Source organism: Nuphar pumila, chromosome 6 (assembly GCF_984573655.1).
Source record: "Nuphar pumila chromosome 6, dmNupPumi1.hap1.1, whole genome shotgun sequence".
Lineage (NCBI taxonomy): Eukaryota > Viridiplantae > Streptophyta > Magnoliopsida > Nymphaeales > Nymphaeaceae > Nuphar > Nuphar pumila.
The window spans coordinates 110,506,077-110,519,289 of record NC_143254.1 but is presented as its reverse complement, the minus strand read 5'-3'; the positions used below and the strand labels follow the sequence as shown (position 1 = coordinate 110,519,289).

The 13,213-nt window shown below is 38.3% G+C and overlaps 1 protein-coding gene across 2 annotated transcripts; it reads left to right on the top strand.

Annotated features, from left to right (window-relative positions):
• The first annotated feature begins 1,670 nt into the window (after nt 1-1,670).
• LOC149835693 (uncharacterized) lies at nt 1,671-6,386 on the top strand. Of its 2 annotated transcripts, none has more exons than XM_090010627.1 (3): nt 1,671-1,765; nt 4,221-4,921; nt 5,684-6,386. In XM_090010627.1, exons 2-3 carry the CDS (start codon nt 4,421-4,423, stop codon nt 6,077-6,079), a joined length of 897 nt encoding a protein of 298 aa, XP_089866753.1. In that variant the 5' UTR covers nt 1,671-1,765; nt 4,221-4,420; the 3' UTR covers nt 6,080-6,386. The 2 variants fall into 2 exon arrangements, with proteins under 2 accessions (XP_089866753.1, XP_089866754.1); XM_090010628.1 differs by having other exon boundaries at nt 1,693-1,765; nt 4,248-4,921.
• The last annotated feature ends 6,827 nt before the right edge of the window (nt 6,387-13,213 follow it).

Sequence of the window (13,213 nt, the reverse complement as noted above, 5' to 3'; positions counted from 1 at the left end):
TCAAATGAAATAAATTAAATTTTTCTAATATGAAACTTTTTAATAATTTACATAAAGCTGCGGACTTACTGCCTATTTACAAAGAATCGATCAACTATTGGATTATTACATTTAATCACTTTTTTTTTTTTGCTTCAAAGACGTATTTGGTAGTAAAAATCACCTAATTTGTCATTGCTTTACCAAACAAAATAAACTAAAGTGCCCTCTATTTATTTCTTTAACAAAAAGCACGATGAATTAGTCTATTCATGTAAAATAATATTTTCAATAGGGCCCGTGTTGTGCATTTTTGTTCCCGATTCGAATTCAATGGGAAACTGGAAGAAACAAATGGGGATTTGCACCATAAAGTGGGAAACTAAACACACCTGATAGGATTCGGATCTGGAGTGGAGACACCAGTTCCATGCATGGTTTCCCAAAGCTCAACATGGACTGGATCTGGCTAGATCCTAATCAAAGCCAATCCGATTGCACCTTCCTCGCCTAGGATGTAATAAATAAGATTATGATCTATCTATCTACGGGTGCATATTTGGTGGCAGACCCAATTTGGTCACAAACCAGATCCCATCCATATTTTCAGATATTGTAGCATATCCAAATCCGGGTCAGATTCACAAAATTATGGTCTGACCTAGTCCGATATGTATATCACTAGGGAAGTCAATGGTTCAAATTTAATTGGCTATATGTTCGAATCCACATACATTTAGTCGGATTTGGTAGCAATGATCAGATTTAGATTCAGTGGATTCAAATATTAAAAGAGCTCAGGTATCTGCATCTAGAGCCAGACTCATTTTTAAAATTTGAATACAGTACCGAGTCAAGCACAGCCCGAACTATATCCAGCCTGTTGTCATCCCTAGATCTAGCCTTCTACCCGCATCTGATTTGGATCAGGTTCAGTTCGGGACTGGGACACATGACTCCAACCTAATTGGTTCTGGTTCTCAAGAGATCTAGTTTGGAAGTGCAACCGGGAGGGATCATTATCTTATCTGAATCAATATTCAGATTCCACAGATTAATGCAAGATTAAGTGATCAAACAAGTACATTAAATCTTCATCGAAAAAACAACTACATTAAATAGCAGGACTTACTAGTAGGCCTGTTAATGGTTTGGTTTTGACTCGACCCCACCCCGACCAGGTCCTATAGGACCCAATTTGATGCCAGTGGAGTAGGTCCTATTAGTTAAACTATTCGGAGTCCCCAACAGTCTACTTTGGACCGATAGGGTCCAAGCAGTATATGGACCTGACTATGGTTTGTAAAATTTTACGGGGTCTGATATTTTTCATCCATATCCGGAACTAAAATCAAACTTGGACACGTTTTGAAACCCATCCGAGTCTGGTGCAGGTCCGACCGTTGACAAGCCCAGTTACTAGCCATTAAGGAGAGTAGATCAAGTGATCTGCAAAATCAAAAGTGATTTGGCATCCTCACCATAGTCCTTGTGTACATTGTGGAATGGACTGTGAAGATGTCACCTGATCTGCTCTTATGAAGAAGGAGAGCAGATCAAGTGATCTGCCAAATCACTTTTAGAAAAGTGATTTGGCATCCTCACCGTCCACAATGTTCACAAGGACCATTAGGTGTCAAATCATTGTTTCTAGACTGATTTGGGTAGACCAGATCCGGTCCATTGATATCCCCCGTTTCAGGGGCACATTGAAAATTTTGAAAGTTGCATCCTCTCTCTCTTTCTCTGCCTGCTGATTTGCTCGCCTCTTCTTGTGTTCCACAAGGTATGCAGTTATGCACCACCATCAAAAATCGAGGTTTCCTGAATCAAAGTTGATATATTTCATGCATATGAAAGGAATTGGCATGGTTGGTTCGTACATAACATTCCAAATATGCACGTTTTAGGATGAATTAGATTGTTTCCTTTCCTTTTGAGATCGAATCTGTTCTTTTTTAGTGTCTTAATTTATTGGGTTTTCCCATAATGCCAAAAAAAATCGATTGTATTCGCTAAAATGATCTCTTGCTCCTTTTGGGCCATGGTAGTTTTGGGTACTAACAAGAAAGAGCTTGGTTCACTGAATCCCATTTGTTTTGGGTTGAAAAACGATGATGGGTTTCTTTTATTTCTTGATTCATGTTGTTTTCGTCTTTCAAATTTGAGTACTTGGTCTAAATGGTTGTGTGTTCATTAAGGACACGTGATTGTTCATTTTGATTAGCTCCCAAATTTTAGAATTTGAAGAATATCGATTCACAGAAATTTCAGTCCATACGGTGTTGATTTCCTTTCGATAGTAGTCACTTACGCTTTGGAATTTTCAGGATAAAATTCTATATTTGTTCCATTGAAGATATTTCGGCCTTTGCCTCTCGTTTGATTGACATAAACAGTTCTTGTCTGTATTAAAAGTAAGGTGATGAAAAAATAGTTCAAGAATATATTATTGTAAGAGAATAGTTTTGTGTGTCCATAGCAACTGAAAAGTCCGTCTATGAAATTTGAAGCTCATTTTTTCAATAAAAATTTCTCTTCTCCCCATTTTCCATGTCATGTTGAAAGTTAACATACTCATAATATTTTTGGAAATCCATTTTATCTCATTCTGACATGTTTTCTCATAGTTCCTGTTTCCCTTTTTCCTCCCTTCTTCCTCTTACAAAGTTTGATGAAACAATATTTTGAGCTTCAGGAATTAAATTCAGGTTCAATTAGAATTTAGAATTCCCATTAAGTTAGTTTGACACTATTTATCAAAATTTCTTGCGTTTCACAATGCGAAATTGAAATTAAACATTGAAACAGTTGTGGGACTCTATTTTTTTTTTTTGGATAATCCAAGAGAAAACCCCCCATCACCGACAGCACCTTGTCTGGCCTCCAGTTGGTAAAACCCTTAAGTCCCCCCCTGGCTACCGGGTAGTACACCTATTACTATTGTCTCAAACTTCTCTTGATTGCTCAAGCAACAGAGAAAAATCTGCAACTAGCTTTTTGGCATTTTGGCTGGGAATGTGGTAGTTAAGTTGTGAATTCTTTACTCTAGTTTATTAAATTGTGAATGCTACTGTAGTTTATATTTATGAGTTTTGTGGTGTTTGGATCAGGAGAAAAGTGGTTCCCACGCTTTGGGCCCACTTTCCATTAATCAAAGTCCTGCTTTTTCCATGCTTTATCATGGAGTGTGCTTGTGCATTTTTGCACGTGCATGCGCTACTCACAATATCCTGTCGCTAACAGTTGGTTTGCATTATAAGAGGAGTTTCAGCACAATGTTGCAAAATGGTAACATGTCATGGATATTCATGCCTACGTGCATCTTGTGAATCCTAGGATTCTTCTGTTTTGCTTCTCATCAAAGGCTAACTGTGGGCCCTCCATATATTGTTTAAAATCCTCACCTTCCCAAAGATGAACATTTTCTTTATTTAAAATAAAAAAACTCGAACTTCATGATATTTAAATAAGCATCCTTTCTGTGTCAAGTAATTATGTTATTGAACCAGGAAAAGTGTTGTCAAATAATTTGACCCTGAAATAGAGGCTTGGTCTTGGTATCAGTGATTCATGAATACGCCTTGTACACCAATTATAACACAAGAAGTGATTATTCTGAGGCCCTGTTGATCATACTTGAGAATGCTTGGAGCATGTCAATTCTGAATCGGAACAGGTACCATAGCTGATGCTGTCAATTTTGAGAAGTTCAAGTGACCGCAAGTTGGAATGTTCTAACCATATTGTTGCATGTAAAGATTTTTCCTTGAAAGGCAAACAAACTAAAGCAACTACAGAATGAATATGAATATTTGTATTATTAGATATCAAACTGTTGCGAATGAGGATTTGTGGAAGTTTTATCAAGCTGTCTTTTTTGGACTAAACTGGTTACCAATATCCATCAAGTTGAGGGATTGTGCTGGCAAGGATGTCAAATTGCTAGTACAATTGTTGTCAATTTGTTTCTCTTAATGTGCAGTACTTTATTAGTATGTTTTGTACAATTATTAGCGTTTAATGCTTGAAAATTTCAACAGAATACCTGATTGGTGCATAGTTTGTTAGTGTGATTATTTCTATTTGATTGATTGTCCTTTGGTAAAAATTTGTCATAATTTGTGTTTACATGTCAAGAAAAAAGGAAAAAAAGAAAGGGAGGTAGAAAAAGTTCCAGCATATACTTTCTCCTTTTCATTTTGATCATGCCATCTATCTGATCTTGATCACTAACGCAGATGAACTTATTCTTATCATTGGTTCAGACGTAAGAAACCATAAAACCAACACAAGCAGGGTTAGCTAAGCGATGCAATCTGTTGAATAAGGCTCTAGAAATTTGGGAGTGTGATTAATGTTTTCTTGTGTCTAGAACACCCTTGAAAATCCCTGTCTGGGTGTTGCAGTTACGACAATCTCATGAACATCATCTTTAAATATGGATGACAAAAATGTCAGAAATAATGGCACACTGGAAAGGAAACGGTGCTTGCCTCTGTGGATGCTGGGAGTGACTGCTGCAGACAAAGAGAGAAGCTCTAAGAAGCACGATGAGATCTGCATACCTGTTGAAGATGAACACCAGCAAGTTCGACAGTCTAAGTCTGAGTCGGGTGCAAGAAAGAAAGATCCTGATATATCTCACGGAAATAAATCTATAGAGGATGCAAACGTAAAGGCTGTGAAAAGAGCCAAGAAGTCGAGCAGGAGAATTATGGAAAATGAAAATATGGCTCATGGACATGATGGTACAAATGAAAGAAAGAAGAAAAACAAGACAACAGTCACCAGAGAAGAGGGGAATGCTCAAAAATCAAAGAAGAGGTCGAAGAATTATGAGTTTAATGGCTTGGAGGATTCTGAAAGACTTCTTTCAGCTCAAGGTGGTGGCAGTGACATAGAATTGACTTTGGATGATCTGATGAGCATTGCTGAAGAGGTATGCTGATAATTCGATTCTGAATCAAGTTCTACAAAATAAAGCAAAAAATAATAACTGAGCATAGAATTATGTTTTTGTGCATGTCGTTTTATATACATATGGATGTATGTAGGTGTGCTTGCATATAAACACGTTGCACATTTATGCTCATGCATGTGTGTGTGTGTGTGTGCGCGCGTCTTATGTGCATGCACGTGCGCACAGTCATATTTGCAGTTGACAATTCCTGCATGAGATGTTCCCACAGCTAGTATTTTAGGCACCTGCTTAAGGGGTAGAAACTGGAAAGTATTTACTGTGAATCAAGGAGACTTTGGTTTCCCATCCCTAGAAGATGCATGTGTATGATGGTTTATACATAATGGGAAACAAATAATCGAACATGTGCATGTGCATGTGCAAGATTAAGCACCGACATCAATGAAAAAGATACACAATGATATTTATGCATGCATACAGGGGCTGCCTACATTCGTCTGTGTAACATGCACTAACACAGGCGGAGACATGACACACTTGCACAGTGGATATAGAGACAAAAATTATAGAAATAATAGCTAAACACATGTTGGCTGTCTGACATGTTGCATGGCCATGCCATGTATCATCTAATTGACCCTAGATATATATTGCTTAAAAGTACATGCCTGTAAGATAGCTACATCTCGTTCAGATATGAACATCTTATGCATTCAGCTACCCCTGCATTTTAGACAATTTCATGATCTTTAAAGATAATATTGAATCAGCTTTGTGCAGTATGTCAAAGCAGAAGCTGAGGAGAGTAACACAGAAGCAGGAAAAGGACCCATATCCGAAAATTTATTAAGCCAATCAATCTCCAGGTACGAGACAACATCAGACATTGGCATGGACTTCGTTAAGGGAGGAAGCATGATACATGATAGTTTGCCTGCATGTGATAATGCTGCAGCCAGCACTAGCAACGCTGTTGAGGACATGCTAAATATTTTCTTGGGTCCTGTGTTTGGCAAGCCTCAGAAGGAGGACAAGAAACTTGAATTTTCAGAATATATACCACAGGCTTTTGAGTTAAGTGAAAATCTAAACAGTGGGATGGTTAAGGGTGAAGAAGCTTCCTTGATAAAAAAGAAGGGCAGTCTTAAAGCAAAGGTGGCCATGCTTCTGGATTGAAGATTGGTATGTTCAATACCAACGTCTGGAAAGATTATTGTGCATTGGTATTTTGCCCTTAGTGTTGTTACTATAATGTGTATATGGAGACATTGAAATAGTTTTGAGTGAATTACAAAGATCAGCCAAATTGTCAGCTGTTTAGGAAGAACTGTCCCATTTTCTCATTATTACATTCAACAGCTTTCTTTTCCTTCATGCATTTCAGTTACCTGCCTAAGGTATGACATCACTTTTTGCCTTTTGTTGACAAAATCACACAATTTATGTTGTTGTGTTAAAAGATATTGAAGGCAATTTTAGTCATCTTGTTTGACTAAACAATGGTCAATTGAGTGATTTTAGTACCAAGGATTGTCTTTGAAACAACGTCAGTTAAATGTAATAACAAACAAAAGTTATTGAATAATTCCAGCAAACAGATGTATGATAAAGCAGTTAGAGTTTAGCTGTTTCTTCTTTGGGAGGTCATCTGCATTGGCATGGTCCAAGCGTGCTTACAAAATCTCAGACAGTGTTTGCACGGTGACCTTGTTATGGTCAACTGCTGTCTTTTCTCTTCATGATGAACGTGCCTGGACTGAGTTATACATACTGTTAGAGTATGGATCTGACCCAGATCAGCATGGATCCAAGAATGACCAGGATACAAGTCAGCTTGTAGATAAGTCTTGGAAGAATCCAGAAAATGAAGGAAAGGACCAAAACAGGAATAAGAATCACCAACGGGGGCTCTGCTTGTCTGGTAGGAGCAGCTAGTGCACGTCACCTTGTGTTGGGACGTTGCAAGTTCAAATCCCAATGGTATCGTTGTATAACTGGTAGGGATCTGCCTAACCCCAGCTTGCCTTTCAAAACAAAAAAAACAGATGAGAAATGTAAAGATACAGATCAGGCTCAAATCAGTAATGTATCTCATATGAGAATGACAACGGTATGGATGCCTTGAGTTTAGAAGTCTCAAAGGAAACTTGGTGAAATGAGATCTCTGTCCAAACTTGTAAAAAGCACTATTAAAGTAAACACTCTCTCGTTGAATCTAAGAGAGACCATACTCGTGGACATAGGTTTTGATACTGAAACACGTATTCATGTTTGTGTTTTTCTCTTTCATGATGAGGGTGTTTGGTTTTTGTTATGGTATCAGAGCCAAATGGCAGTAGCATGTATCTGTCTCAATCATGGTCGTCGTCCTTGGCCAGCTCTTTCGTGATCTCTGTTATGCAATCCTTTTCTCCTTTGCTTCAACCAGCACCACTTTCTCTCAGACGAAAGTTACTAAAAATTTTCTGCTGTGGGAGTTTCGATTTCTCCTGATTCTTCGTACTTATGAACCTCTTAGCTATACGTGGATGGTTGCAAAATGTGTCCTCGGCATCAGGAGTATCTGGATGATGGTACGAGTCTGAACCCCCGAGTATATTACTTTGAAACATCATGACCAACTATTGTTTAGCTGGATCATTTCGTCCCTCAATCGATATACAACCAAATCGTTGGCCTCACGTCTTCATTTAACGTCTGGAGTGCTCTCAAGCAATCCTACACATCGCATTCCTGCTCGCGTATTATGCAACTCAAATGCCAATTCCAAGGGATAAAAAAACCATGGACTAGAGGTCGTGGTGCAGGTCGGTTCACTGCAGCAGCAGCAGCAAGGTAACAATGGTTCTAAGCATAAGGTCACACGTCGTCTGATATGTGACAAACTCGGCCATTCAGCAATGGGGTGCTTCAAATTTATAAACATACTTCTTCAGGACAAATAGTCCACACCTCAAGTCAAGCCAAGCGTATATGGCAGGGACGTCCAAGGTAGATGATGACAATTGGTACCCCGATTCCAAGGCCGCACACCACATCACGAACAACTTGAATGATCTGTCCATTCACACCAATTATCAAGGGTCAGATACATTGAAAGTTGAAAACGGCTCAGGTTTGTCCATCGAAAACATTGGTACCTCTCTCTTTCAGCATTTAAATTCCAAGTTCACATTCTTAAAGACATGCTTCATGGGTCAGAGATAACACGCAATTTAATTTCTGTTCACAAATTTTCTAAAGACAATGGCGTGTCACTTGAATTTCACCTTACTCGTTGTCTTGTGAAGGATCATAAATCAGAGAAAGTCCTTCAAGGAGCAAGTGACAAATGGTCTATACAAGCTTCCCTAAAGTCATGTGGAGAATAAAGAGGTGTATGTTGTAGAAACCTCTACTCTAGAGCATTGGCAAATATGTCTCGAGCACCCAAGTATGAAAGTAGTAGAGCCACAATCTCCCTTTCAATAATGCCTCTAGACCTGTGTCTGCTCCTTTACATATTATTAATTCAGATGTCTAGGGACCCACACCGATCCACATTGTGGGTGGTTTTAAATTTTATGTTTCGTTTGTGGATGCTTTCTCAAAGAACACATGGATATATATATATATATATATATATATATATATATATATATATATATATATATATATATATATATATATATATATATATATATATATATGATTCAACATGAATCAGATGTGTGATGTGTTCAAGAGATTCAAATCTCATGTTGAGAATATTTTGGGTAGAAAGATAAAAATTTTGCCATTGGATTAGGGTGGATAGTTCCAGGCTGTAACCAACTACTTGAATGAGTTTGGGATAGGACACTGGGTGCCTTGTCTGCGCACTCTTCAGAAAATAGGACTGCAGAGAGGAAGCGTTGACATATTGTCAATACTGGGCTAATGTTAACTACCAAATTTTGGACATACACTTTCAATATCTTTGTATTCTTGATAAATTGGTTGCCATCAAAGTATTCTAAGATGAAAACTCTTGTGAAAATTCTTTTTTAAAACTGAGTCTGACTACAAAATTTTTAGGTTTTTTTGGTGTGTATGTTACCCCTGTTTAAGGCCATATAGAAAGCATAAATTGGATTTTTGTTTCAACTGATCTATTTTGTTATGACCACTACCAGCAACCCCATAATCTATGCCATGCTACATCTCATTCATTTGAAAGGTATAGAAAAAGTAGGGTCAAATGGCTAGATTAGGTAGGTCAAAACTAGGTCTGGTATGTTATTTGAGTAGGGTTTTCGGTTCAAATATGCAAGGATCTATTCAAGGCTTTTAGACGAACTTAAGGATATGTGCTGGAATTTGATATAGGTGTTAGGGGTCGGAGAGGTTAGGCTAGGTCGTTAGAAGACGCTAATGAGGTCAAACAGAAAAAATTACACATTTTGTCTAACCAGTAGGGTGCAGTTGATGTTTCAGGTCTCAAATGTGAGTAGGGTCTTAGCTAAGGATGGGATCAATTTGAGGGGTTATGTAGCAGGTTTAGGGAGGTATTAAAGGGGTCTACATATTTAGGTACGATCAAAGTATGTGTAGGAGATTAGAAAAGGCAAAACAGCCCGCAAAACAGGATTGCACTTCGGATGCAGTCTTGGTCTAGACAACTTAGGCAATTTTAAGAAATGTTAGGGATTGGTCCTAAGGTGTGATTAAGCCTAGAGAGTGTATAAATACCAGAGATAAATCTAGGGGAATGACTGATCAATAGAATCATAACTTATAGGGCTCCAACGTTACCTTCCATATGTAAGAAGGTGCTCTGCTGCAAAACAATAGTATAAGAAGGGCTTGCACCCTTGGAAGGGATGAAGGATCGGCCTATGGAGGCCTGCCCTCACGTGAATCACAGAGAGTATATGGAGAAATGTGGGGAAGGAGAGAGAGAGAAGAAAAAGGGATGAAAGATGTTTAGAGAGAGGAAGAGAAAAAGAGGTTACGAGAAAACTTTAATATTATTCTATTACATTCATAATTCAAAAGGGTTCAACAAACTTTTATTTATAGCATGAAGGTCTAGAGTAGAGTCCTAATCCAATAACTAATTTATAAATCATAAAAGAGTCTTATTGTGAAACATGAATTAGACAAAGGAGAGGATTCTAGAGTCTTATCTCTAACATGACTCCACACAAGCCTAAAGTCTTAAAATCATAAAAAACTATTAAGGAAACTCAATTGAACTCTAGACATGCAAGGAAAGTAGGAGACATTTTAGAGAGGAGAGGACACCTCCCTTGTGGGCCCCACTTTCTTGCTATCCTTTGTTGTGGTGTTGACATGTGTCACATGCTCGAGATGCCATCTCAACTATAGAAACTCTGTAGGACGTTGACACTTGTCTCGAGTAGGGCCCACTCCAGATCCGTTACTTACGCTTCCATATCAACATGTATGGCTTCCATGCTGACCGGGTTGTCTACCTCAACACTAGATCTGGGCACCATCTTGATATGAATTGTTCGTTGTATCTGGATCTCCTCTTGGGTCTGAAGCTCTAGCTGGATTTGAGTAAGAGATAATTGTTGGACCTTTATCAGTATTGACCTGACCCACTTCTTTAAAATTAAATAGATCAAATACTAATATCTAAACTCAATGACTCATTACACCCCTCCATTATAGCTAAAAATTCAAATATTAAATCTAACTAAAATCCGAAGAATGCCAAAGTAAATTGTGGCTGATTTTGGACCGTAACAGACCATCACACTTTGCACCACTTTGCCTTAAAAGTAGGAAAGACCACAACCTAACTGATTGACCACTCCACCTGGATCAAACATAAGGTTTTAATCTATTCCACGCATTGTGGCGATTCCACAGTTACCCATTCATTGTTCTACAACTGCTACCCAATGTGCGAATTGCAGAAGGGAGGGGTGTTGTTGTCTATAGGACACACCTCAAGCATGTGTCTAACGAGCGTGCCTTCGGTTTGTGCTCTCACATCTCAGATTGCTGCCAATTTCTTCACGCAATCAATTATATTCAATTGTTGGTTGGGCATAGCCAAGGGTGACTCAGTTTGAGTGCCCTGCACCCCCAATAGTGCTTCTATCCTTGTGGGTTGGAGCCACTGGCTCATTGCTGCACACAGGGGTGCTATCTTGTGCATGGTGTGATTATCATCGTGGTTGTCGCTATCATGGCTACAATTGAGTGTTGTGGGCTGGTCGAGCTGCCAGCCTGGATGGACATGCTCTCGACCCATGGCATCCTGTTGTGGCATTAGTGATGACCACATTGAGGGAAGAATCATCGTAAGTGACCAATACGTCGGTAGGGTATTCAACTTGGTAGAACTATCGTGGAGGGATTAGGGCCTCTAAAGGCCTGCCGCAGGTGGCCTGCAATTGTGTTATGCTTATAGGGGTTGTACACTGGTAAGGTATTTGCTCTTTTCCTGTAGGTGAGTTGAGCACAAACTCACTCTCATTCTTAAAAGTTTTACAAAGTTTTAGGCTCTGGTATTGCAAATTTGTCCTCTTCTACAAGGACGCAAGTTCACGATGCACTTCTTTTAGTCTCATTAAAATTTGATCAAGGGTCTCGTGATCCATAGTTGATGAATGAATCTTCAGTGTAATAAGAGAGGATCATTTACTCTGATACCACTTTACTCCCAAAGTGGAGACCATGACCCTCTGAATTGTTGTACCTCTTGGATCAAACACGAGGTTTTGATCATCCCCATGCATTGAGATGATTTTGTGTTTGCTTAATCGAGCCTTCCTACTTGTTGCTAAACTCCTAATCCAAGTAGATTTTCGGTGACAGAGTTGGGGACATGGCATGTGAGTGCATGTGCTAGTGAGGTGCAGTTGGGCTCGTAACGATGATAGAGTTGCACTTTAAGGGAAATGACCACAATAAATTGGCAATAGTCACATCTTTCATGGTGACCCTATTGGTCCATCGTCTCAGGATAGAACTCTTCCACCTATTCGGATGTGATGTTCACAAACTGCAGTAACACCCCAAAATATTTACTCAAAAAATTATAGATTTCTTTTAAAATCATAGAAGAAACTTAATACTAATCGAAGTGAATATCTTAGGTGAGTTACAAGCATTCAAAACAAGAAGTGAAACATCATTCTAAATTATTATAACCCAAAGATAATCATCAAGTCTTAAAGTTTTTAAATGACAAATAAAAATTTAGAGTTTAAAGAAATTTTGGTTCCATAGCTCCACCCGCAGCAATGCCCACAATCACTCCAGAACTATCATTCACTTCCTGAAAAATGGTAATATGGAGAGGGTCAGACTACTCCTAGTCTGAGTAGGAAACACAACATCAATATTAATGTTTACAGTGTTATGTGAGCCAATATAGGTGCATCACAACTGAATATCACTTATGAAAGCCAAGGTTCATTCAAATCACATATACATCCTTGCAAAATATCGCATGACACAAAAAAAGCAATTTTGAATAACAGTCAACTTCAAATGAAATCACAACATAATTCAAAGTAACCACAACACTAACCAAAATAAATATTTTGAACCACAAAGATAAATTTAAGTTTCTCTTTTTAACTCGCTTTGTGGGTACGCAGACATCATAGCAGATTGAGACCACACAAGGGAATTGTTATTAATATCTCATGTGACTAGCCATACAGGTACCCAAAGGAGATGGTCTGCAACTGAGAGAGTACTCTCCAATGGCACAAATTAACTATAAAAGCCTTAATTAAAACAATTTGATTCAAAGCCCTAATCATAGAAAAAAACTTTAATCAAATCAAAGAAAACCCTAATCAAATTAATTATAAAAAGCCTTAATTTAAAAAAATTGATTCAAAACCCTAATAAAAGAAAATCAAATAAATTTTTTTAATCAAATTAACTACAAAAAGCTCTAATTTAAGAAATTTGATTCAAAACCCTAATCAATTAAATAAAAAAAAAAGTTGAATCAATGAAAATAAAACATAATCAATGAAAATCAGAGAAAAAACTCTAATTAATGAAAAAAACTAATCATAGCCCTAAGAAGAAGAATACGAAGAATGAAGAACGAAAAACAAAGAAGAAGAATGAAGAGCAGAGAAGAAGGGGGAGAGACGAAGAGGAACGAAGAAGGGGAATAAAAAAGAGAAGGGGGAGATAGAGAGAGCTCACCAGCGGACTCACCACCTAACTCTTGGCCGCTGCTCATCGCCGGTTCCTCACCTGCCGGCCTCAACCCCAGACTCACCCGCCTAGCCGCAAGAGAGAGAGCCGAAAGAATATCAACATTACCACTCATGAAGTTCAACAAAA